Source organism: Arvicola amphibius, chromosome 6 (assembly GCF_903992535.2).
Source record: "Arvicola amphibius chromosome 6, mArvAmp1.2, whole genome shotgun sequence".
Lineage (NCBI taxonomy): Eukaryota > Metazoa > Chordata > Mammalia > Rodentia > Cricetidae > Arvicola > Arvicola amphibius.
Genome location: NC_052052.2, coordinates 99,988,721 through 100,015,983, shown reverse-complemented (window position 1 = coordinate 100,015,983; position 27,263 = coordinate 99,988,721). Strand labels below are relative to the sequence as shown.

The 27,263-nt window shown below is 41.4% G+C and overlaps 1 protein-coding gene across 1 annotated transcript; it reads left to right on the top strand.

Moving 5' to 3' along the window:
* The first annotated feature begins 2,065 nt into the window (after window positions 1-2,065).
* On the top strand, window positions 2,066-26,058 carry Olah (oleoyl-ACP hydrolase). The gene is made up of 8 exons (XM_038335274.1): window positions 2,066-2,198; window positions 3,837-3,934; window positions 8,558-8,688; window positions 19,155-19,293; window positions 19,963-20,062; window positions 20,726-20,895; window positions 25,271-25,353; window positions 25,699-26,058. Exons 2-8 carry the CDS (start codon window positions 3,903-3,905, stop codon window positions 25,839-25,841), a joined length of 798 nt encoding a protein of 265 aa, XP_038191202.1. The 5' UTR covers window positions 2,066-2,198; window positions 3,837-3,902; the 3' UTR covers window positions 25,842-26,058.
* Window positions 26,059-27,263: the final 1,205 nt, after the last annotated feature.

The window sequence follows — 27,263 nt, the reverse complement described above, 5'->3', positions numbered from 1 at the left end:
TAAAAACAATTTAAATGAGCGGGAGAGGTGCCTCATTCTGATATTAGTTTATTTTAATTTTCTATTTTGCTTATTATTATTGTGCGTGCCATGAACGGAATGCAGGCTCTTGTGTGCCACGGTGGTCATGTAGGGGCTAACTTCGTGAAGTCATTCGTCTCTTACTTTTACATGGGTTCCAGGGGCAGAACTCAGGTTTAAACCTGACCTTGGCTTGGACTTTCTCTCTTTTATCCACTCTATGTTTCTTCTTCCTTTTTTTTTTTTTTTTTAGACTGACTAAATATTTTTCTCTTCCACTTTTGGTGATTGGTTGTTTTTGTTGTTGTTGTTTTAAGGCCTTACTTTAGAAGTGGAAATTTACGAACTTACCAAAGTCTAAATATTAGCTAATGTAGGGAGGGCTCTTTCGTCACATATTGCTGACTTACATGTTTGGCCTGACACTTCAAATGCAGATTAGACTCAGCACACATTACAGTTATACTTTAGGCTGCCATTGTCCCTGCTCGCTCTGTCATTTGCCACACTTCTCCCCCCTCTCATATCCTCCCACATCCCACATCTTCCCAGCGAGTGTTTTTGCCTCCTGACCAGTCTTCTACTTAGCGACAGTCTAATTTCCACCACTGTGAAAGTGTTTTTACATTGGCTGGTTTATTTTATTTTATTTATTTGTTTGTTTGTTTATCCTTTTAATAAACAAACGTAATTTTCTTTTTTGATCCCCCAGTGTTCTGCCCTGTTACATTTGCAGTTAACTTTCAGTACTTTACAATTTCTTCTAAACTACAAGGAAAGTTGTAAATAATATTTTAATTAGGATTAATTTGTGTAGACAATGGTTTATTCTTCCATGTGCTTATTTAAATTTTTATTATTGAAATTTTCATATAGATATACATTGAAATATGACCACACCTGGCCCTCACCATTTTTCGCTCTCCATCTCTCCCCATATCCCAACATGTCCTTCTCCCGACTTCATGTCTTTTCTATGCTAACCCACTAAGTCTCGTTAGTGTTCCAATATGCACATGGCTGTGGACCAATCATAGGAGCAAGGGAATTTGACCAGTTGCTCAGGTTTTTAAAAGACATTTTTACTGGGTCTGAGAATTCCATGCTGTCTGAGATGCTTTTGTAGCTGAGCGCTAAAGGAGGTACTTAACATTTGCAAGGTTCACCACACACACACACACACACACACACACACACACACACACACACACCGTGTGCCTCTTTCTTTTGCTTGGAAATAAATTCTACTGTGTTTCATTTCTGGGGCTCTTCTACCTGCATTGTTAGCTGCTTCACTGCTGCTCCCGAGGATAGCATCTGCATCCTGCGTCCTCACTCTCAAGGACCCTGTTCCCCTGTTCCCTTTACCTGTTGTTTGTTTTTGTTTTGCCTTCAGCTTTGCTGCTGCACATGTGAAAGCAGGTTTCCCTGTTGTCTGTCTTTCTCAGCATCTGCTGGGCATGTTTCACTTTCAGCCTGGTGTCACGTCTCAGTCCTGGTAAACTCTGAGCTCCTGCTTCTTCAATATCATCCATTCGCCTTCGTTCCTCTGCTTCAATGGCAAACCAAAGTTTCCTGTGTTTCCCTTAGAGAGACTCTTTACTGCTTTATCTGTGGATCCTGACACTACTGAGAAAAGATGTAGATCACCTCGACGATCTTGACTTCAAGGAAATAGTTGTTGAATAATAAATTTGGGCCTTGAGTAACGCTTGATCTCCTCCAGCATAACTGATCACAGGCTCTTCTGTTTGGTTTTTATTCTTTCATTTTGATTTACTTTCTCTCTAGCTCTGGCTAATCTCCAACTCCTCATCACCATGCTCCAGCGTGTGTGCTGGAATCGCAGGCTGGCGACACCACGACAAGCTGCATTTGGGATTGTTTTTTAAGAAGCAAAAACTTCCTCACAGAGTCAAGGACCGCCTAGTAAATTATCAAGGTGAGTCATCTGAGTGGTTAGGATGACTCTGAGTTCTTAGAGATAAAAGGCCAGCTCCTCACCCTCTGTGAGCAGGCGCCCTGTTTCTCTCAGTGCGGGGCCATTCTGTTGTAAGGGAGCATCGCTGAAGGTTGAGCCTCAGCTCTCCCCAACACTCCTGAGATCCCACCACTGAGGCTGTGAATGAAATCATAGTCTTTACATGACTGCCAGGGATTCAGGGGACTCCTAGGAGGTAAGTGGGTTAAGAATCCTTATAAATTATGTGCCATTTATACATTTATAAACTACAGTAATTTTTATACTCTTTAACTGAATGCTGGAAACTTACAAGATTAGAAGTTTGATATTCTGGCATTACCAGAGCCTTAACTGGAGTTAAGAGCTTTACTGGAGTCTTAAAGGTAAAACCCTGAGTTTCAGCAGCCCAGACACAGTTAGACTGTACTACCAAAGGCTGTACTACCAAAGACTGTACTACCAATCTGACTGTACTACCAATCTGACTGTACTACCAATCTGACTGTACTACCAATCTGACTGTGCCAATTAAAGTGACAAGGAAAGGCAGAGGACGGGGATCCCATTCACGTGGACTGAAAGGGTCCAGTGACCCCCATGTCCACAAAGGGAGAATGGAGGGGCAGGGGAGAGACGTGATAATGAGGAGTTTTGGACTGAGGGGTCTGCTTGATCATGGTCTCCATTCTGGCTCTTCCAGACAGCTCCACAGAGTTGCAATCACTGCAATCGGCTGCGAAGTGTGAGCTGGCTCCCTTCGGATGATGGCATCTGCTTCACAGTGATGCTCACTGGCATGGAGCCCTCCTTGCTTGGCCAGTTTTCTGTTCTGTGGGCCTTTGCTGGCTTTGACCCCCACAGTTACTGCTGCTTTCAAGCAATGACTTATGATGCCTTTAAGCTAGAAGGGAAATAAAGTGGCTTTGTTAGCTGCAGACTGTAAATGAACACTCTGAATGGTTAATACAATTAAATGCTTTGGACAGGTAAGACAAGGACCCAAGGTAAAAGAGGTAGACAGAAAGAGGAGGCAGAGATGCCAGGTATTCTGTTGTTGTGATTTTTGTTTGTTTGTTTGTTTTTGTTTTTTGACTTTTGTTTTTGTTTCTAGAGACTGGATTTTCCTATGTAGCTTCGGCTGTATTGGAACTCATTCTATAGCCAGGCTCAAACTCACAGAGATCCGCCTGCCTCTGCCTCCCAAGTGCTGGGATTAAAAGTGTGCACCACCACCACCTGGCTGTTGTCTTCTTTTTGCTTAATTTAATTTTACTTTTAGTTATCTTGTGGTTCAAGGAGCCAATCCTTTTTTTTAAGCAACAGTAGTTTCAAAGTACCAGATCTAGTAAATCTAGTAATAAGTCCCCCCATTTCTTTTTAAAAGAATCTCTAAGTCTTTCTTAATACGTAAAAGGGCAAAACTTTATAAACTCCCAGAAAACTAAGATACCCATTTTCAAGACAAATATCTTTGCTCTCACTTCCCAGTAGGTTCTGTCTTCTGACCTGGGCATGTTTAGCTGCTGGGCATTACAAAGGATGTGCTCCTGTCTTCATGCATGTTATTTAAAAGTCCTGTTAACGTGTGCAGTGACAACGGTCTATAAACAAAGGCCACTAATGCCAGGCTGCCGTATACTGTGTTGCCTCTAACCTGTTTTCCCTTCCTTCCTCTTCCTCTTCATACATTCCCTCCTCTACTTCTTCCTTTCCCTACTTCTTCCTCTTGCTTTCCTCCTCTTCTCCATCCCCTTTTAAAGCAGATTTTGGAATGATCATCATAGTCAGCAGGTTTAAAAGAAATCTTGTCACTCTGTGCACATAAAATTTACAGGAGATTTTTATGTCTAAGGGAAAGTTGAATTCAACAAGGACACCACAGATTGCTGAGAGCAACAGTTTCTTATCAACTCACAGCATGGAAACAAAAGTCCACACCAAGATAACCAGGTAGGCTACATCTGGGAATTCCTGCATGTCCTAACCCCATCTTTGGTGATTCAGAATGCCAGCTTTGTTAGATTACTTTATTAGATTTAGAGAGGTTTACCCCACATCCTCTCCAGCATAAGCTGTCATCAGCATTTTTGATCTTGGCCATTCTTTTACAGGTATAAGATGAGATCTCAGAGTTTTTTGATTTGCATTTCTCTGATGACTAAGGATGTTGAACACTTCCTTACGTGTCTTTCAATCATTTTAGATTCCTCTGTTGAGAGTTCTCTGTTCAGGTCTGTAACCCATTTTTTATTGGATTATTTGTTCTTTTGATAACCAATTTCTTGGGTCCTTTGTATATTTTGGAGATCAACCCTCTGTCTGATGTGGGTTGGTGAAGATCTTCTCCCATTCTGTAGGCTTCTGATTTGTCTTGTTGACCGTGTCCTTTGCTTTACAGAAGCTTCTCAGTTTCAGGAGGTCCCATTTATTTTTGTTTTTCTCAGTATCTGTGCTACTGGGGTTAAATTTAGGAAGTGGTCTCCTAAATGCATTTAAGTGTACTTCCCACCTTCTTTTCTATGAGGTTCAGTGTGATTGGTTTTATGTTGAGGTCTTTGATCCATTTGGACTTGAGTTTTGTGCATGGTGATAGATAAGGGCCTATTTTCATTCTTCTACATGTTTATATTCAGTTATACCGGCACCATTTGTTGAATATGCTTTTTCCCCATTGTATATTTTTTGCTTCTTTGTCAAAGGTCAGGTTTTCGTAGGAGTGTGAACTGATATCCGGGTCTTTGATTCAGTTCCATTGGTCCTCCTGTCTGTTTTTATGCCAATACCAGCCTGTTTTCAGTACTCTGTAGTAAAGTTTGGAGCCAAGGATTGTGATGCCTCCAGACATTCCTTTATTGTACATGATTGTTTTGGCTATACTTGGTTTTGTGCTTTTCTGTATGAAGTTGACTGTTTTTCTTTTGAGGTCTGTGAAGAATTTTTCTGGAATTTTGATGGGCATTGCATTGAACCTGTAGATTGCTTTTGGTAAGATTGCCATTTTTACTATGTTAAATCTACCTACCCAAGTCTGTTTGAGTCATAACATCTGTTAGTTTCCTTATTTGTTAAGTATCTTTCTGTCAGAGTCTCACTTTCTGGTGAGAGTGGGGTGTTGAAGTCTTCCACTGTTAGTGTGTAGGGTTCAATGTGTGATTTAAGTTTTAGAAGTGTTTCTTTTACATATGAGGGTGCCTTTGCATTTAGGGCACAGACATTCAGTATTGAGATTTTCTCTTGATGGATTTTTCCTGTGACTAATATGAAATGTCCTTCTTTGTCTCTTTTGATTGATTTTAGTTTGAAGCCTATTTTGTTAGGTATTAGGATAGCTACACCAGCTTATTTCTTAGATCCATTTGATTGGAAATTTTTTTCCAACCATTTACTCTGAGGCGATGTCTGTCTTTGAGGTTGAGGTGTGTTTCTTGTGTAGAGCAGAAGGATGGATTCTGTTTTCGTATTCAATCTGTTAGCCTGTGTCTTTTTATAGGTGAGTTGAGTCCATTTATATTAAGGGATATTAATGACCAGTGATTGCTAGTTCCCGTTATTTTAGTTTTCATTGTTGGTGATGTTATTGTGTGTGTTTTCCCTTTCTTTGGGGTTTGCTGCTGTGAGACTGTGTTTTTGTGGATGTAGCCAACTTTCTTGGGTTGGAGTTTTCCTTTCTAGTATTTTGTGTAGGGCTGGGTTTGTGGTTAGGTATTGATTAAATCTGCTTCTGCCATGGAATATCTTGTTTTGTCTGTTTATGGTGATTGAAAGTTTTGCTGAGTCTAGTAGTCTGGCCAGGCATCTCTGGTCTCTTAATGTCTGCATAACTCTTGACCAGGATCTTCTGGCTTTAATTGTTTCCATTGAGAAGCCAGGTATAATAATCATGATAGGTCTTCATTCATGTGTTACTTGATCTTTATACTTTGCAGCTCTTAATATTCTTTCTTTATTCTGTATGTTCAGTGTTTTGATTATTATGTGGCAAAGGGACTATTTTTTTGGTCCAGTCTATTTGATATTCTGTAAGCTTCTTGTATCTTCATATGCATATATTTCTTTAGGTTGGGAAAGTTTTCTTCTATTATTTTGTTGAATATATTTTCTGTACCTTTGAGTTGAAATTCTTCTTCTTCTATCCCTTTTATTTTTAGGTTTGGTCTTTCCATGATGGCCCATATTTCCTGGGTATTTTATGTTAACCTTTTGTTAGATTTAATATTTTCTTGAGATTCTCTCTTCCATCTCTTTTATTTTGGTGTTTATGCTTGCATTTGTGGCCTCCTGATCATTTTCCCATATTTTTCCACTTCCAGAATTCAGTCTGTTTGCGTTTTCATTATTGTCTGTATTTCAGTTTTTAAGCCTTGAATCATTTTTTTCATATGTTTATTTGCTTTTTCTTGGTTTTCTTCCAATTTTTTGTTTGTCTTTTCCTTCATTTCTTTGAAAAAAGTTTCATTTCCTCTTTAGGGACCTCAAACATTCTCCTAAAGTTATTATTTATGTCATTTTATTCTACTTCACCTATATTGGGGTGTTCAAGTCTTGCCGTTGTAGAGCCACTAGTTTCTGTTGGTGTCGAGCTACTCTTTGTGGTGTTTAGTGTGTTCTTATCTTGTCTACCCATCTTTTCCTCTGATTGGTGTGGTTGGGGCTGTGACTCTGGTGATCACTCTTCCAGGTGCCAGTGTGTCCAAGGCTTAGATGGTTGCTCCTCGTGGTGCAGTCAGGGCTATGGTTCCAGTCACCCTGGAGGCCATTCAGGGTTCAAGAGGTTGCTCAGCATTCCAGGGTGTCATTCAGCAATCCCGGAGGTTGTTCGGACCTGCTCCCACAGAGATTGCTTGCTTGGGCCTGGGTTCCCACACTTGGGTATCATAAAGCCGACAGGAAACTGATAACTAAAAAGGAATTTCCAGCTCTGAGGTATAGCAGGACTGATTGTCCCAAGCGATGCTGAGGTCACTGGTAGTGAGCTAGCTCGCAGCACTTTGTGGGCTTCTCCTCCTGCTCCATTTTTTTTCTTTATCTCAAAGAAACTTTCACCCATGACCATGTATTAAGTGTCTCACTTTCCTCATGGTCTCAGTTATTTTATTATAAAGTAAAAAGTCCCCTGTGAGAACAGAGTATCTAGAAAGATCCCAGTTCGTCATTTTTTAAAACCTGTTTATCAAGACCAAATGTTAAAACATAAATGTGAAAGAGAAAAGATTTAATTGGAGGGATGGCTCAGCAGTTAAGGGCACTTGTTACTCTTGCAGAGAAGCCAGGTTTAGTTCTCAGCACCCAGAGGATTCTGATAACCTTTAACTCCAGGTCTAGTAGTTCTGATGACCTCTTCTGGCTGCTGTGGGGATTGCATGCACGTGGCACACATATACTCAGGAAAAAACATTTATTCGTATGAAAATCACAATTTTTTTTTCGAGATAGGGTTTCTCTGTATCACCTTGTTGCCTGCTCTGGAACTAGCTCTTGTAGACCAGGCTGGCCTTGAACTCACAGAGATCCTCTTGCCTCTGCCTCCCGAGTGCTGGGATTAAAAGGTGTGCACCACCACTGCCTGGAGAAAATCACATTTTTTTTTCAGTACATAGTTCTTGAACTCTGCTCTGTTGGTCCTGCAAAAAAGTGGACATGCCAGGGAATGCATGGCAGAGTGAAGAAGCTTAAGATCATTTATGAGGAAGGAAAGGGGAGAGGAAAAAGGCTGAGAAAGAAAGCAGGCCAGAACTCCAAGATCCCTTTCAATGGAATACCTATAGTCCCCTCCCTTCCTTTCACCAGTTCCCACTACTTGAATGTTCCTCCAGCTCCCAATAACATCATCATTTGGGGACCAAGCCTTTAAAACATGAATTTTGAGGAACACTTACAATCCAAATTGTAATACTGATAACTTTTAAAAAAGACAAAACAGACTTAAAATAAGGCATATGGTTTCTCACCTGGGAGGCTTACATATCTTTGTAAGAAATTAAAGGATCAGTTTGGAAGTTTGTCAAGAGAGGTTTAAATTGTGGAGAATAAAAATACATCATATATCCATATAGGATGGCTGTTTAAAACAGAACTTCTATGATCAGTTCTTGTAATGCTTAATCTTGCTATAAAATTTCTAATGACATTATGCACAGGTTCAAAAGCATTGTCTATCAAACATTTAAAAAGTAGTAAAATTTCATGTTGTGGATAATTTGTAGATGATTTAAGAAGTGTCTCTTGGTGGTGATGCCCTGAGACTAAAGTCTATGAACTGTTTGAATAAAACCATTTCCTTAACTGTGAATGAAGGCATGTCTGAATTGATAGTTACATCCCTATAATTGAACATACAAAACAAATAGACATTTCATCATTCTATCTATGTACTTTTGAATTCAAATCATAAAACATAGACAATTTAAACCTATGGGACCTTGCTTCTTGAAAAAAGAAAGGCAATTACTTCATGTATGAACCCATGCACTATGTAGGTAAATGAGAATTATTGTTAAAGCACACCTAATTCAATCTTGAAGTCTTATCTGATATAATTATGTGACGCTAAATGTATTTGAATTTTTGTTCTAGGAATGAAAACATCTTGAACTGTTTGTACCAAAAGCCTAATGCAGTTTTTAAGCTGATTTGTTTTCCCTGGGCCGGAAGTGGCTCCGTTTATTTTGCCAAGTGGGGCCAATCGTTTAATGGATTACTGGAAGGTATGTTGAGTTTCATTCTGTTCTAAGTAATCTAAGAAGCCCAGTAACAGCTGGGAAAAGGACCTTGAGTGCATGGAGTTTTCTGGATTTGTGGACTTCTAACCCTTATTAAACTGGAAATAGTCTCAGTCATTATTCAAAGCTAGAGTTTTTGCCTGTCTTCTCCCTGTTATTTTGATGTCATGGGATACTGCACCACGGGCCACTGAAACTCTTCAGGGTCTTGGTTCCCTCTCCATGTGCCTCTGTCTTCACTCACTCATCGGATTCTTAGGATTCTCGTCAGGGGACTGAATCTCACAGCATCATGAAACACGTCTTCTCAGTGACTTCCAGTTACATTATTCCCTCCTGGGATTTCTCTCTAAAACTCTAATAATGTAGCTTTCCTTTTTTAAATTAGTCTATATTTAATTGCACAAAAGAAAGTGCAGTGTTTCTTGGCATAGGACATGGCTCTTTGGTCACATCCCACCCCTTCTCATTCTCTCTTAGTCCTCCATGCCCTGTTCCTTTCCATATCTCTTCTAGTTCCCACTGGCTTCTGTTGGTGGCTTCTCCTCCTACATCCCATATATTAGAGGAAGCAGGATACTTGTTTTACTTAACACACTAAAATGAAATGCTTCTGCACCTCAAAGGAAACAAGAGTAAATCTATTCTGTGTGGGCGCGCGTGTGTGTGGGTGGAGATCAGAAGTCAGAGGACAACTTGCAGACTTCAGTTCCTTCTTTCCACCATGAAAGCCCGTGGAGTCAAAGTTAGGTCATTGGACTTGTCAGCAAGTGCCCTTACCTGTTAAGATGTCTCACATGAATGTTATCATTTATAGGTGAATGAATAGAGTTGGAGGCTTTGTGTCGTTTGAAGTGCAGAAGCACTTCATTTTAACATCATCCCTCTTGTCAAACTTCCTGTTAGACTCTGAGTTATTAGAGTTGCCTTAAGAAAGTTATATTTAGAAGCTGGCTGTGGTGGTGCAATTCTTTAATCCCAGCACTTGGGAGGCAGACACAGTAGGATCTGTGTACATTCTAGGACAGACAGAGCTACACAAAAGAGAGGCCATGTCTCAAAATAAAATAAAGTGGAAAGAAAAAAGGGTATAGTTAAAAAAAGAAAGTTACATTGCCTGAGCCTAAGTCTTAAAATGTTTCTGTAGTTTCTCAGGAGATGTCTCCTGTTTGTGTGCTGATGTTCTGAAAAGTACTGATTGCTATGGTTTAAGTAAAATGGTGCTGTTCTGTGAGGGCCACAGTGGCAGAAACACTGCTAGTCCCCTAGTGGTGGCAGTGAGCAGCAGGCCATGAGACTACAGTGGGCCACGAAGGCAGCTGGTCCAGGCAGGGAGCCGTGTGACTGGTGAGAGACCCAGATGGATAAGGCACACAATGCAGAGTGAGGATATTTATTTAGTGGATTATGGAAGGGAAGGGGAAAGGAAAGAAGGGAAGAAGAGTGAAGAGGGGAGAGAGAGAGAGAGAGAGAGAGAGAGAGAGAGAGAGAGAGAGAGAGAGAGAGAGAGAGAGAGAGAGAGAGGAAGGGGAAGGGGAGTAATGGGGAAAAAGGAGAGAAACAGAAAGGGAAGAGAGCTCAGACTGGAAGCAGAAGGAAGATACCCTGTTTCCGAGGTGGACAGAGTGGGTGAGGCTTGTCTTTTAAAGGGATAAGACAGACCAGTATACTGATCGTGATAGTTTACTTTTTAAATTTTCTGAATGGGATAATCCCTCACTCTCCAATCCCTAATGTTCTTTCAACTACTTGATTTTGTTCATCAATGATGCTTTCTACTGAGAGTTTTCTGTTTGTTTTATTTATATATTTGTTTATTTTTGTTTTTCTTTTTCATTTCCAAATCTTCACAAACATACAGAGTTCCAATGCTGTTGCCATTTTTTTTTGTACAACATCCGGAATTTCTCTTCCAGTTCAGTGTTCCTTTGAACTGTTTTCCTTGTTCCATTTGTTCGTGTACATCTTTCTTGAGATCATTTTTTCTGTAGTAGACTTTCAAGTAGTTGTCTGGCATGCTGTCTCAGTCCGGATTTCTTTGGCTGTGAAGAAACAGCATGACTGTGGCAACTTTTATAAATGAAAACATTTAACTGGGGCTGGCTTACAGTTCAGAGGTTTAGTCTATTTTCAGGGTGAGAAGCATGTGGCACATAGGCAGACATGGTGCTAGGGAAGGAGCTGAGAGTTCTACATCTTGATTCTCAGGCAGCAGGAAATAAACTATGTGCTGGGCATAGCTTAAGCATATATAAGACCCCAAAGCCTGCTTCCACAGTGACACACTTCTTCCAACAAGGTCACACCTCCCAATAGTAACACTCTTTATGGACCAAACATTCAAGTACCTGAGTCTATGTGGGCTATACATACCTCTTCAAACTAGCACACATTCTAAGTATTTTAATATGTTTGACTTGATTGCTGAGGGGTTATGAGCTTTTTAAGAGTCAGATTTTATTGCCTTTCATCCTTATTCCATGTCTACATTTCACTTGAGTGTCTTTGGATATGTGTGTTACTTTCAGTTTTAGCTCTCAGTCCTCACTGCCATTCAGAGGGGAGAATGTAGATCTTAATAACGACAATCGAGAAGCAAACCAGATGTCTAAATGTAATAGAAAATAACTGAAGGCAGCAGATACCTCCTCAATAAGCAACTAGGGAAAAGGGGCTGAGGATAATTCTCAGATGAACTGGGATTTTAAAAATTAGTAAAGGTAAAGACATTAATAATTACATTAAAAGAGAAATGCAGACAGGGAAAAGAAACTCAAAGAATCAAAGTGGGAAGACTTACGAACTGAAGGTATAAGAAATAACAACAAGAGGACTGGAGAGATGGTCTCAGGCATAAAGAGCACTGGCTGTTCTTCCAGAGGTCTTGAGTTCAATTCCCAGCAATGACATGATGGTTCACAACCATTTATAGTAGGATCTGACACTGTCTTCTGGTGTGCAGGTATATCTTTAGAGCACTCATATGTAAGATATAAATAAATAAAGTTTTAAAAATTTAAAAAAAGAAATTTCTGAATTTAAAGAAATGACAGTGAATGAAAAACACAAGAAAGTCAATACAGAGCATGAAAAATCAATATTGTTCTTCTGAAAGGGAAGAAGACACAGATGCTATGTGCAACCCCCCTCCCCACCCCACCAACATCTCTTTGAAGTGTACTTGGAATAGAAGACCCACAAGTTGGCCCCAAAGGACTGTTGCAGGTTATACTCCATCCTGCTGATGTGTGCAGTATCATGGCAGCTAGGCCGACTTCCTGTCAGAGTTCTCCATATTTATCCCAGAAGAGCTGCCAGAGGAGTACACAGGCTGCCTCACGCTGTTGTCATTAGCCAATATGGAGGACCAGTTACTTGGGTTTTGCCTGATAACATCAGCACTCTGCATAAGGGCATGGCAGTGGGAAATGCCCAGGTAGGGTGTTCCTACCAGTAGACTCCCAGGCTCTGAGGTGTAGAGGCAATCAAGATGAACCAGTTTCTTCTGATAAAGCAGGGTACAGGTGTCTACATCCTGGCCATGCTATTCCCAGTTCCAACCCTTGCTCCATTTATGCATAACTAGACTTGATTCTCCTCCCAAGGTAGGGTCAGATTTCTCACCTCCAAGCACATTTCACTCTTCTCTCAGCTTGGCCCACGCTTCCCAGAGGAGATAGTGTCTATAAACCAGTGTGTGAGTCACAATCAGTCTCCCAATTCTCGAGGTGGACACTCACTTAGCTAGTGGAGAAGAGTGGCTTTTGGAACTTGGGAGATATAAATAAATACCCAGGGCCTCTTGCTGAAGGATTTGCTGGGAAGATGCCTATTAAGCCCTTCATTGTGGTGCCCATGAGCATGCCATAAAGAACAGAAAACCTTTGCTGCTCCTGTAGTATAGGTCACAGACGCCCTTCCACTCAGAAACTACTCTGTATAGTGAGCGGTCCTGGCTGTGTACCCAAGCAGCCTTCCTCTTCTTACTTGCTAATACCACAGTGGGGAGGTGTCTCTTCCTTCCCTTCTGTGTTGTCCAATGTTAGAGCCCTCTGCTGATTACACACATCTGAAGTTTTTTGGGTTCATCTAGTTTGTCTGTATTGTTTACTATTGTGCTCCTGTGCTGTTCCGTGTTACCTGTTCCTCCTTGAAGCTACGCACTTTCAATGCTCTTTCAGGCTCGTGGAGATTTGGGTATTTTTTTGAGTGTCTAAAATCTGCTATCTTCCCTCTCTGTAAACTTCTTTCTAAAAGAGATGATAGATAGATAGATAGATAGATAGATAGATAGATAGATAGATGAATGGATGGATAGATGGATAGATATAGATGATAGATAGATGGATGGATGGATGATAAGGAGATAGACAGATATATTAATGGATGATAGACAGAGAGACATAGATAGATGATAGATAGATAGATAGATAGATAGATAGATAGATAGATAGATAGAAAGATAAATGGTCTTGTTATATTACTCTGGATAGCTACTAATTCATGACCCTCCTTCCCATCCCTCTGGGTGCTGAGAATTACATGTGTGAGTCCATGACTACCTTACCTTTATTCTTCTTTTGTCGTTGTCTTTGAGACAAGGTTACACTATGTAGCTTTGGCTGGCCTATAACTCACTTTGCAGATCAAGCTGGCTTCAAAGTCAACGACATCCACCTGCCTTCACCATGCCGGGCTATTATCTCTATCCTTGTAATACCTTGTGTAGTGATGAGACATGGGCTGTGTTCCTGCCACCCAGATCCCGGCCACCTGGCTAGCTTATGTCTCGAAATAATTGCACGGAAACTGTATTCTTTTAAATACTGCCTGGCCCATTAGCTTCAGCCTCTTATTAGTTAATTCTCACATCTTGCTTTAACCCATATTTAATAATCTGTGTAACACCACGAATGGTGTCTTACCGGGAAAGATTCAGCATGTCTGACCTGGCGGCTGGCTCCATTGCGTCTGTCTCACTGAGGAGAGGCATGGCGTTTGCCTATGGCGACTGCCTGAAGCATCTGCCTAACTTCCCTTCTTTCCAGCATTCTGTTCTGTCTACTCCACCTATTTAAATCCTGCCCTATCAAAAAGCCAAGGCAGTTTCTTTATTAACCAATGAGAGTCCTCCATCAACCTTGACATATTTAGTGTAGTCAAATAATTTAAAAGAAAGGAGAGTGAGTTGTACATTCTTGTCACAATCTTGACTTTTTAAATTAGAACTATTTATGATGCTGTGTTGCAATTCTGTACTCTTGCTCTGTGAGAGTGTCAATACTTGTAATTTTTTGTTTTCCTAGAAGTAGGTCTCAGGAGCTGGACAAATTGCTGAGTTAGAGCACTTGTCTTACAAGCACAAGGACCCGAGTTTTGTCCCCAAAACATACATAAAAATACCAAGCATGGTGGTACACACTGGTAATCCCAGGACTGAGTCAAAGGAAACAGGAGGACCCTGTTTCTATATCAAGTCTAGGCAAGAGCCAGTCTCAGAGGAGGTAGATCACACCACTGAGAATGACAACAGAGATGGTTTCTCTCTCTCTCTCTCTCTCTCTCTCTCTCTCTCTCTCTCTCTCTCTCTCTCTCTCTCTCTCTCTCTCACACACACACACACACACACACGATTGAGAATTCTGCATTGTACAGTCACTGACGCAGCTCTAATACAGGAGGGAACTGGAAAAGCTCAGTTCCTTCATTACAGCATTCTCTCCTTCCTGGGCAAGCCTTCATTTCTTCAGCTATTTCCTGATGCCTGCAAACTGATCTGTGTATATAGCTTCATAATTCATCCCTTTGCTTCCTCTGTTTTTTAATAAGTGTTGATATACTACAAAGTAGTTCTTCTTTTTTTTTTAAGAAGGAAGTTTCTGTCCTGCCATATCCCACAGTCATTCAGTCACAAAGAGATACACAAAGACTTATATTAATTATAAACTGTTTGGTCTATTAGCTCAGGCTTAGTATTAACTAGCTCTTATAATGTAAATTAACTCATAATTCTTGTCTATGTTTAGCCACGTGGCTTGGTACCTTTTCTCAGTGAGGCATTCTCATCTTGCTCTCTCTGCATCCATGTTGCAGCTGCGTCTCTGCCTTTCCTCTTCCCAGAATTCTCCTACTCTGGTCTCCCCATCTATACTTCCTGCCTGGCTACTGACCAAACAGCACTTTATTAAACTAATATGAGTGACAAATCTTAGCAGTGTACAAGTGCATTATCCCACAGAATTTTTCTTTTTAAATAATCTATAGTTTTCATGCAAGTCTATTTTGTATGCCATGTATATTCCCTTTTTCATCTTCTACCCCCATGAACACCTTTGTCTCAGTAATTTTACTGCTGCTTTCATGCATAGATACATATATAGATTATGTATCTACATAAAACAAAGCAGCACAAATGGGAGAAAACATACAGTATTTGTCTTTCTGAGACTAGCTGAATCCATTTAATATGGTTATTCCCAGTTGTATCCATTTCCCCACAAACAATATGACTTCATCCTTTATGGAAAATGTTCCCACTATATTTATAGACCACATTTTATTATCCATTAATTTGTTGGTCTATAATTTTTCTGTTGTAATGGTGATGTGTGAGCATCCCCATGAGGGGTAGACTTAGAGTCCATTGTGAGTGGACTGCCTGGAACATTTTTACACAACTGGTGGGCTGTAAACTATTCCAGTCAGCTCGGAAGGCAGCATGGAGTTTTTTTTTTATTTCAAATGTAATTGTTAAAAGAATATTGTATTTTTAGATATCTGTGTTTGCCTGCATGTTCATGTGCACACCATGCATATCCAGTTCTCATGGGGGTTAGAAGAGTACCAGATCCCAAAATGTCCCGAGCCACACTGGGGTTACTGGAAACAAACCTGGGTCCTCTGAAAGAGCAGCAGGTGCCACCATGCTTGTTGCTTCAGATACTTCTGAGAAAACACAAGATTTACTTCAAGATCCCCAATGTGTCCTCTCCAATGTGCCTAACTTTCTTCTAAAGTGATGCACCTGTGTACTCCGACCTCCTCTTGGCTTCAGTTTCAGAAGTTAGTAGGTGATAGGATGAATGACACATGAACTATTTGCATTGGAAATTGTAGCTCAGCCCAAATCGTAAAAGTGGTTCTAATAAGCTAGAAAGTCTTGGGAAATTACGTATTGACTCTCAGCCTTAATTTTATAAGCTGCAGAAGGAGACTTTGGCTTGGGCTTCTTTCTCATGATTCTGTTTCTACTTTGTGGAAATTTCTTTGATTCTCCCCCTTAAGTATGATGAGTGTCCACAGATAGTCTGTGACTGCTAATATAATATATACATTCTCTATATCAAGTACAAATTTTACTATATAGCTATAAAATTTACATTTTCAAGCTTATCTGTTTCTCCATTTGACATGTGAAATCTCTATTCTCTCTCTCTCTCTCTCTCTCTCTCTCTCTCTCTCTCTGACATCTTGTATTTCTACATTACAAAAGTGAATCTGGTAAGCAGACATTTGTAACTGGGGCTGTTTACTCATTAAGAATCTTAGTGGCTTGTAACTTTTCCTGGAAGGATGTAAACAAATGTCCATTTGTTCCAAATAGGCACTACTGTCAGACCAAATAAAAAAATCCACCCAAGCCTACCTTAGTGAGCAAGCAAGTTTTGGGAGGTTACTTACAGGAGTATGAGTGAGATGTTACTTTACAGGACATGAATAACACTTTACCAAAACACTCATCCCAACATAAATAATGAAAGCTGCCTTCTGATTTAAAAGTCTCTTCTCTCCAGCAATATTATTTACATAACCTTTGGGAAGAGCCTTTTGGGTCCTGTAAGGTTAATGAACTTTATGAGACTTGTGAATTGTTGACATCTTTAACCATGAAAGTCTTGTTGACTTTAGAGGCAATTGTTATGCAATATGTAAGCTTTAGAAACACCAAGAGTCCATTTCAATATTGTTTGATGTTTCTGTCTCCAAATGGTACCTTGTCAGATATTAAAATACAAGCCATGACTTCTTCTTGTTTCTATTTATATCTTTATATAAACCTGCTGTTCTATTTTGCTTCCTGTTGCTGTGATAAACACAATAACCAAAACTTGGGGAGAAAAGGGTTTATTTTAGCTTACAGGACTCTATAGTCTATCATCAAAAGAAGTCAAGGCAGGTACTTTAGGCAGAAACTCATGGAGCAAAGCTGCTTACTGGCTTGTTCCCAGACCCATGTTTAACTACCATTCTTAAACAGGCCAGGCTCAGCTGATTAAGAATGAGACTGTTCAGAGTAGGCTGAGTCATTCTACCTTAATTAGCATCAAGAATATGTCTCATAGACACACTCACAGGGCAGTATGATAAAAGTAATTCCTCAGTTGAGGGCCCCTCATGTCAAGAGTGATGTCAAGGTGATGACCAAAATTAGCTACCACAGCCTCCATTTATATTTTGGTTTATCTTTGTCAACTCTTTCTGAAGCCAAGCACATCCAGCAGTTTACTTAAGTGAACTGTATTCCCAGCCCCTCGAGCTAACATTTTACCTCAGTTGTCCTGAGTCAGTTCTCTCAATCACTAGAAACGTGATTTCAGATAGGAGGCAATCATTGAAGAGGATTCCCTTTGTTTTTAAAATTTTTAACATTTTTTTGGGGGGGAGTACAGCCACTGCTGAGTTTGTGTGGAGGTCAAAGGGCAACTTTCAGGAGTCAGTTCTCTCGTATCATGTGGGTTCTGGGGCCAGACTCAACTCATCAGGCAGAAGTGGCTTTTATGCTCTGAGCCATCTTGAGGACCCTACATTCTTTTACTGTGGGTTCCTGTCTTATGTTAGGGAAGTTTTACATGATTTCTTATAAATTTTTCTGACTCCCATAACTGCTCCCCCCTTTTTTGGCAATCTCCTTTTGTCATGATTTCTTTTTATTTTATTTGTATGGGTGTCTGTCCCATGTCAGTGAGGTACCCACGGAGGCCTGATGTTGGATTTCCCAGGACTGGAGTTAGAGACGGTTTTGAGCCACTGTGTGGGTGCTGGGACTCAAGCCCAGGTTCTCTGGAAGAGCAGCCAGGCTCTTAACTGCAGTGCCATCTCTCCAGCCCCCGGGCAATCTTCTTTGCTTTCTTTCCTTTTCCTAGTACTTTTATTCTGGTTCTCTGTATCCACAGATACTTTGCCCTTTCTGATCACAAGGAAAGGATTTATTTTTCGAATTTGAAAAAATAACTTTTGTCTTTTTATTCAACTTTTTTCCCTGACAATTTGTGCAATTGTCTCTTTCTAGTCAGGATTTTAAATTTCCAAATTACAAAGATCATTTGTACATTCCTTATTGGAGTTAATTCACTTGGGAGCATTGTTTTTTCTCCTCCATGAGTTCCTTAATAAATATTTTCACTGGACAGAGAAGTCTGATCTTCCCATTCTGTATTTGGTGTTAGGTTTGCCTTTGTGTTGAATTTTTCTCCTAAGCAGTAGTGCTGGGTATGAGGTGATGCCTTGCTAACTCAGTTTCTTAGTTCACGAGTGCCCTCTTGTGTTGACACCATGAACATTGGTACCTTGTTTGTATAGCTTGCTTGTTCTATATTCTTCTTATGCTTTGATATCTTCATGTTTCTATAGAATTTTAGCTCCATCCCTTTCTTTCTTCAGCAGTTTTCCCTTTATAAGGTATCTTCTTGGAAATATATTCCCAGCTTTTCTCTGTGCCCTCAACAATTTTAAGTCCTTCTTGTTAGTGGTGGCGCACGCCTTTAATCCCAGCACTTGGGAGGCAGAGGCAAATGAATCTCTGTGAGTTTGAAGCCAGTCTGATCTATAGTGATAGTTCTAGGATAGCCAGGACTACAAAAACATGTCTTGAAATACAGCGCGTGCGCACACACACACACACACATACAAATTCTTAATTTTTTCCTTGTGGCTCCAGCTGTACTTAGCTCAGATCAAATTCTTCATTTACTGAAAGAAGAAAATACTGTGATTCATATATGAATGGATTTTAATGACATTATTGTAAATGCTCTCATTTATAGAAATGGATGCTCTTTAGTTTGCTTTCTGTGTCTGTGATAAAAACCATGACCAAAAGCAGCTTGGGGTTAAAAGGGTTTATTTGGATTACACATCTGGAACACAGTCTATTGTTGAGAAAAGTTAGGGCAGGAACTCAAACAGGAATGCAGGCGGGAAACCACCAGATAAGACTGTCACACATCCATAGAAGCATGTCTTGTAGTGGCCTCCAGATGCAATCAAGTGACAACCAAGCTTGAACTCAGAGCCACCATGCCGGGCTTGACCATTATCTGCTTCTTTGAAATGGTGACATCATGTAAATATAAGGCCTTTTACAAGGCCAGGGCATCTCATCCATCTGTGTCAAACTGTTACAGCGTCTCGGAGTCTTCTTTGTCTGTGTTTAAGTTACTTGTGTCTTCCAGTGCATTCTGTAAGGCTGGCTGGAAGAGAAACTCGATCCCAAGAACTGTTCGCAAGTGACATCTACCAGATAGTTGATGAAATTGTGCCTGCTCTGCTTCCCGTTGTCCAGAATAAAATGTTTGCATTTTTTGGACACAGGTATTTAACTTCTATTGTACACAGCGAGGTGCCCCCTCTCTGTTTCTCTCTGTTTCTCTCTGTCTCTCTCTCTCTCTCTCTCTCTCTCTCTCTCTCTCTCTCTCTCTCTCTCTCTCTCTCTCTCTCTCTCTCTCTCTCTCTCTCTCTCTGTCCGTGTGTGTGTGTGTGTGTGTGTGTGTGTGTGTGTGCGCGCAACTCTATGTGGCATGTATGGGTGTATGTGCATGGAATACATGGGAAAGCCAGAAAATGACTTTGAATGTTGGTCCTTAGTCACCGACATTTTATTTAAGATGGGGTCTCCGAATGGCCTTAAACCTTGCCACATATGTCAAGCTAGCAGGCCCACCCTCTTTCAGGGATCCCCTTCTCTTTGTCTCTCATTCCTGCACTGTTGAGATTTCAAGCCTGAGCCGCTGAACTGAGCTTTTGACATTGGTTCTGGGGGTCAGAAATTGGACCCCACATCCACGAGGTCAGAGCTTTACTGACTGAACCGTCTCTCAGCCTGGAAATGCTTACTATGTTGACACAGTGGTAGTAGATTTTACAGAACAGTCATCAGCCAGCTAACGTTTGCCTGTCCCTTAGTCACTGCTGTTTGTGACACCTGGTCACCATGAGTTTTGTCCAACGCTATCTGTCATGTTTGTTTCTTCCCTGCTTTAGTTTGGGATCCTACATTGCTTTGATGACCGCACTGACCCTAAAGGAGAAATACAAACTGGAGCCGCTGCATTTCTTTGTGTCCAGTGCATATGCCCCCCACGTACGTGTTCTGGTTTTCTTTGGGTGGGGGAAATGAAGGAGCAGGACATGGAGTACTAACAATTGGGTGATTTTTCTCCTTTGGTCCAGCCGGGGGGTGATGACAGGATCTACCTTGTGCTACTGAAAACCCCTGTGATCTTTCAATGTATTTCTTTCCAACCTCGGAAATGAACTTCCATTTCTTCCTGAATACTGTCTCTTTTTTTCTTTCCCCTGGAGCTAGTGCTGTCCTTCCCTGCTTTTTGTCACCCTGGAGCTAGTGCTGTCCCTTCCTGCTTTCTGTCCCCCTGGAGCTAGTGGTGTCCCTCCCCACTTTCTGTCCTCAGCATATCTCCTCAGTTGGGAACTTACCAACATCAGGAGAGAACCCAATCATTGCTGGGAAAGAATCTTAACATGATGCCAAAATTGGGATCGGCTGTGACTTTTCAAGCCAGTCTTGTGATTCCGGGTTCCTTCTTGCAGCACTGACCTTCTTTGCTTCCTCTGCAGAAACTGGCACAGGCCCAGCATTCTAAATTGGGAGTGCATTTTGGTGGCCTTTTGATGCTAAAGGTCTTAGGACACTGTCTTCTCCCTCCTGAATTTAAGGAGGCAGGCTTGGGTTTGTGGGCCTGTGCATTTCATGAAAGATCAGTCTTGTGTTTGTTGATGTTTCAAGTCAAAATCCCGGCCTCAAATTCCTGAACTGAACACACTGTCAGAAGAACAAGCCAGGCACTACCTTCTGAGTTTCGGAGGCACCCCCAAGCATCTCATTGATGACCAGGACTTTCTGAATCAGTGCCTTCCCATTATGAAGGCAGATATTACCATTTTGAAAAACTTTGTGTAAGTAACTCTCTCTCTCTCTCTTTGTGTGTGTGTGCATGCATGAGTTGATATTTATAGAAAAATACAAGCCAGGTAGTGGTGGTTCATTCCTTTAATCCTAGCATTCAGCAGTCAGGGGACAGGTGGATCTCTGAGTTCGAGGCCTGCCAGATCCACAGACTGAGTTCCAGAACAAACAGGGCTACACAGTGAAACTCTGTCTTGAAACCTCACCCTGAAAGAAAAGAAAGAATAATATAGATCGGCAGTTCACAGAGGCTGTGCATATGAGAATACACTACTCTAAAGGCTGCAGTGCATTCGTGTGCTCTGAGGCCTCTTGGGATATTTTTCTGGCTTGGAATGGATTTGGGCACAGGAATTATATCTTTAAAAGGTGACTGGCAGATTATTTCTTTAAAAATTTTCATGGTTATTTATGATTGCATGTGTTGTCGCACAATAAACATGCCTTGTATAAATTATTGCCATCACATTGTAGGCATCAGCAAGAGTGGATGGGCGACTTACTAAGTGTGCAGGGCGAGAGCCGGGAGCAGAGGCAGGCTGGGTTCACCAATCAGTGAAGGAATTTCAGAACTCCATACCCCTCCATCCCCTTCTCTGGGAGGGTATCTGTCTCCATGCTTGGTTTTTCTGATCAGACTGAATGTTAACACATCAAATCCTTCCCCAGACTCCTGAGTCTGTTACGGGGGAGGCTTCCGAATCTTAAGTTCCCAAGGGAAATCACTTTGAGTTCAGCATTTAGTCTCCTGCATTCCCATACCTGGCTAGCCCTGACTCCCCTGGGCTAAGACATTTAAAAGCATATTTATTTCTTTTACAAAGCCCAGAGCTAGCACTGGGGCAGTCTGGTTGCTGGGGAGGGGAGGAGAGGAGGCATGAGTGGAAGTTGACAGTTACAAGTGGGACAGTCATCTTGAAAACCGACACAGCCCCATCGTTTTCTCTGTCTCCATTCATCACCTTTCCTCACAAAGTTCATGGTGCCCACACCCATGCCAGACACTCAAAGTCCTTCTCCCTCTCTCTGTATCTGATTGAATGTCTCACCAGGATAAGCTGTTTTGTGCTTCTGAATTAGCCCAGAGTCAAGATTTAAGAAATATCCACTGAATGAATGAATGAGAAAGAAAGAAAGCAAGAGAGAGAGAGGGAGAACACATTTTAATGAGCTGGTATTCAGTTACAATCTAAAAAATCAGTTTAATGCCTATTAACATTCTAGTGATAGTCTTCAAATGAATAGGGAAATAATTCTTAAAATTCATATGGAAGCACAAAAGATCAGTTTTCAAAGAATCCAGAACAAAAACAAATAAACAAACAGAAAACAATGCGACACCAGGTCTCACTACCTCTGATTTAAAATCACACGATTGAGCCATAGGACGGAAGGCAACTAGAGAACACAATCAGATCTGTGGACCAGTCCGTGGCAATGGCGGCTGCAGTCGGGAACTCTATGTTGTCGTCTTGAGGTTTGCTAAGGGCAGTGTTTTAAAATGTTCTCGTCACAGAAAGATCAGTTTGTGTTCAGCTGTCTTCACTATCCATCTGGCTTTGTCATGCAAGCAGTAATGTGGAAGGAAGCGTCCATTGGGACAGCAAGGGGCTGCCAAGAGCAGGGACACGTGAGACACCTCTGCGGCCTCTGCTTTCCCTTATCACCTAAAATCCTTTTCAAACTTTATTAAATAAAAACTAAGCTTTAGGGAATGAAACAGCATAGTGCTGGCATAGTAAGAGACATACCACCTATTGTAAGAGAATTAGAAGGGGCAACAATGAATTCACATATTTATGCTAAATAGAAAATGCTGAGAATATACTATGGGGGAAGGACGTTCTAATACATTTAAACTATTGTTTATTTGTTTATTTATTTATTTATTTACTCTCAGTGTGGGAGGCAAGTGTATGTGCATGCTAAAGGATACATGTGGAAGTCAGATAACAACTTTTGAAAGTTGGTTCTTTCCTTTCACCATGTGGGTCCCAGAAATTGAACTCAGGTAATGAAATTTGGTAGCAAGCATCTTGGCCCACTGAGCCATCTTTGGCCCAGTACAGTCTCTTTAATTAATAAACAATTTTGGGATACCGGATATCCAATGTAAAAGTAGAAAATTGGATTTTTACTTTACACACACATCATACAATAATATATGTGTATGTTTATAATATGTACAAAAATCATGAACTATATATATGTAATTCAGAATGTATTAAAGGCAACCATAGAAACCATAGATCTGAATTTAGGAAACTTCTGGAAGGAAATATACAGAGAAATTTTATTACTATTTTTATGGAATAAATTTTTTATATGACCTGAAAACACGGCAAAGAAAACGATCAACAAAGAGACCTACAGATCTGGAGAAAGCATTTACAAATTATATATCTGATGACGTGGCACAGCCTCGCGTATATGGGTCTATAGAAGTCAACAGATAGACATAGGGACAGAATGGAAGATGCCATCTCCCGGAGAGTAGGAGAGGAATGGGGAGCACTGGGCAGAGCACAAAGCTCCAGTTGACAAGAACACAGGTTAAATAAGATCCACTGGGCATCATGGTGAGTACAGCTGATACGAGCACAGCAGGTTCTAAATGCTCCCTCTGTCACAAGGCCAAGTGTGTGAGACGGTGGATAGCGTCACTTCATCCCTATAGTCTTCATAGTAACCAAAACACCACACTGGGACGGTCACACAGGTCAGCTTAAGAGTTCTGGGTAGTGTGGGAGGTGCACAGCCCGCAGCTTTGTGCAGCCTAAGCAGGCATTCTCCTACTGCGGCTCTGCTCCAGCTCCTGGCTTTCTGATATATGATCCCACTGTGTAGCCCAGGCTAGCCATGAATTTGTTCTGTAGGCCAGATGGGTCTTGAACTTGCTATCCTCCTGCCTCAGGAGCCTGACTGCTGGGATTTTGCCCATGTATTATATACCCAGGCACAAATAATTTTTAATTGAGAAACAATTTATATCATCATGTAAATTTAATGAAATGATGTATGAAAAAAACTTGCCATCATAATAAAATGTACTCAGTGGACAAACATGTCTTCCTCAGAGCCCATCCTTTAAGATCAAAACTGTCTGTCCAGGTTTTTAGCAACTGTGAGATTTTGAGCACATGCATTTACGAGTTTGGGTTTCCTCTACGCAGTGAAAAGTTGGTAACACCTTATGAGGTTGTAATGATTAAATGAAATTACGCTAGGTTTAGCCAATTCTTACCCAAAGTCACTTTAAAGATTCATTGTATGTGTATGAGTGTTCTGCCTGCAGGTGTGTGTCATATTCATGTAGTGCCTGAGGAAACCAGAAGAGGGCATTGGTTCCCCTGAAAGTGAAGTGACAGACAAGTTCCCAGCTATCCTGTGGGCACTGGGAACCAAACCCTGGGTCCTCTGCAAGAGCAGAAACTGTGGAGCCATCACACAGCCCCAACAAGGTCACTTTGAAAAGAATATACAACAAGCATGACACCCACTGAATTTTTTCACTCCAAGTAGCCTGAGTAGCACAAACGTAAAGTCACTCAGGGATGGCCCACTCAATGTGGGAAGTGCCCTCAACATTCACACTCTCCTCAGGGACTCAGACTGGGCTGGCTCCTCACCAGTTACCTTCCTCCAGACTTCAAAGGCACTTTCCAATCTGCTCTTGAATCTTCTCTCATCTCCCTTCCTTCTTTCCTGTTTCCAAATAAGCCCCGCCCTCCTCACTCCTTAGCTCTCAGATTTAAAATATATCACACGAGGCCCACAGGCATCTCCCGGCCCTCCCCATCTCCATCACCAAGGTGCAGACCATTAGCCCACTTTCCGCTGGAAGATCCAAAGCCTGTGACCCCACCCAGCCCTGTCTTCTTCCGGGACCCCAGTCTTGGTTCAGCTCCCCTCTGCCCCCCCCCCCCCGATTCCACACATATTAGCCTGTTGGCTATTTGATTGTTTAAAGATGTATCCCACATCACCTAGGCAGTCTGCCTTTTTTTTTGTAAGATTTCCTGCTTTGGATCAACTTCTTGTGACCATTTTCAAGTTCACTGATTCTCTCTCCGGCTGTGTCAAGTCTACTAGAAAGGTCGTCAATAGAATTCTTCTTTTTCCCAGTTTTAAAAATTACATTCAACTCTAACACTTAGTTCATGATTAGAGAACAGTCTGAGCCCCATGAACCTCACGTCTGTTCTAATGGAGAGAGGCAGTCCCTGTGAATGTCGTCCTTGTTGGGACCAGCGGAAGAAGGGGAAGAAGCAAGGCTGTATACCCTGCTTCCTTTCAGTGAAGTCAGGAAGAGGAGAAGACTGGGATGTTAAAGATGAAATTACAATAGCCTTTTCACATTTACAGCTTTGACATGCCCTCGGAAGCTCTTCTTTCTCAGGACATAACATGCTTTGTCGGGTCTGAAGATATAGTAAAGGACACAAAAGGTGAAATTGCTTTTATAACTTGGGGTATTTTCTTGAAAGATGTGGTGGGGTATTCTCGGCATATGTCAGCTAACAGTCACTGAAACGGATAGAAAATCAGCTCAAGTTTTCCTGTGTGTAAACAAAGAGATGTTGGTCTCTTGTAAAATTTAAGATACTGGTAACAACACTGAATATTGATAAGTCTTAAAGAGATTAAAAACACGGGATACACAGAACCTGAGACCCTGGATGTAAGTCTATCACTCAGTGTCAGCTTTTAGTGAAATAGTACCTGGAAGTAAGTTTTCTGCTGTCATTGGATGATGCCATCGGTTACTAAATACAATGCTGTATATTCCTTAGGTTGGGAAGACATAACCAGCGGGAAGGTTGACAGCCACAAGCTGCCAGGTGACCACTTTTATCTGTTGGAACCTAACAATGAGAACTTCATCAAGAATTATATAACCAAGTGTTTGGAAGTATCGTTACTTGCTTGCTTTTAGATGGGCCTTCAAATATGCAAACCAGTCACAAGCTGTCCCTCTAGCTCCTGGAGATGGAGCATTTAGTTTCCAGAGATTGGAAGGCGCACATTGATGGATTTCTTCATGGAGCATCTCTCTATCTGGGGAAAAGGCAAATGCTAAGGGTCAGGGAGGCGAGGAGCTGCTGTGGATGAGGGCTGCGGGCTGCAGCAGGAAGGGGCTGCTTTTCTTTGGGGGTGTGGCCACTAGTGGTTACTCATGCTCCATGTGCAGCCTCGTGCCACACCAGGCAGCATGGATTGGACTCAGTGTGCTGTTTAAAAAGAAAATGAGAAGGGCGGCATGGAATTGGGAGGGGTACACATTGGAGGGCATCCGTGGGGGGGGAGGGAAAGGCAAGTGAGGGGTGGATATGATCAAAACACAGTGCATGCATTTAGGAAAAATTTAAAGGATAAATAAAAACATTGTTAGAGGAAGAAAACTTCTGCTAGAGTCCTTTATCTTTTTATGAGAATCTAATTTCATTGACTCTTATATAAAGTTTTATCAACAAAGTGCCTTCAGGTGGGGTTACACCTGAAGCCTCTTGCTCTATTCTAGGGGCAAGAGTGATTGACAGAGGGAAATGATGATTTCTCCATCACCACACTGTGACTCAAAGTGTAGTCTAATCTATAGAATTTATAGAAATATACATTAGACCTACTGCATAAGAAAGAGGACTTGCTGCTTTATCAAAATACAATACTAAACAATTACTGTCCATCGTGATAGGAAGACCTTGGGCTGCTTACAACCCAGCTGTCTTGTGATCCTGCTGCCCTGGCAGTGATTGGTTGACACTCAGAGCCCTTCCATGGGCAGCCAAACCACAGCCTGGTTAGGTAACTTTTCCATATCATATAGAAAGCCAGGAAGTGGCCATTAGGCAAATCCACCTGTCACTCCAGAGTGCCCATATTCATGGAGCCCGCAGTGCATGGTGTAGCAAAGGAACTGAACTGTTCTGTTTCTCCAACCTGCTCACCCTTTCCTTCAGTTTTAGGCTTTCCTGTTTTGAGACAGGGTTGTCCTTAAACCCATGACCTCCCAAGACCTCCTGGCTCCACTTCCTGAAGCATCCAGAATAGTCTGCCTGCTATTCATTCTGAACAAACTTTTCTTTTTGCCCAGTAGCACAAACTCATCATATCAGAACAGATTAAGTCAAGAAAACAAACACTGAGGCTGGGGAGATGGTTCAGTCAGTAAAGTGCTTGCCTTATAAACATGAGGACCTGAGTTCAAGCCCCAGATCACCAAGTATGGTGGAGCACATTGTAATCCCAGTCCTGGGGAGGATATCTGGGGCAGTCAGTCTAGAATAGTTGTTGAGCTCCAAGCAAGGAGAGATCCTGCTTAACAGGAAGCAAATAACATATCTTAGAAAAAGCAGCC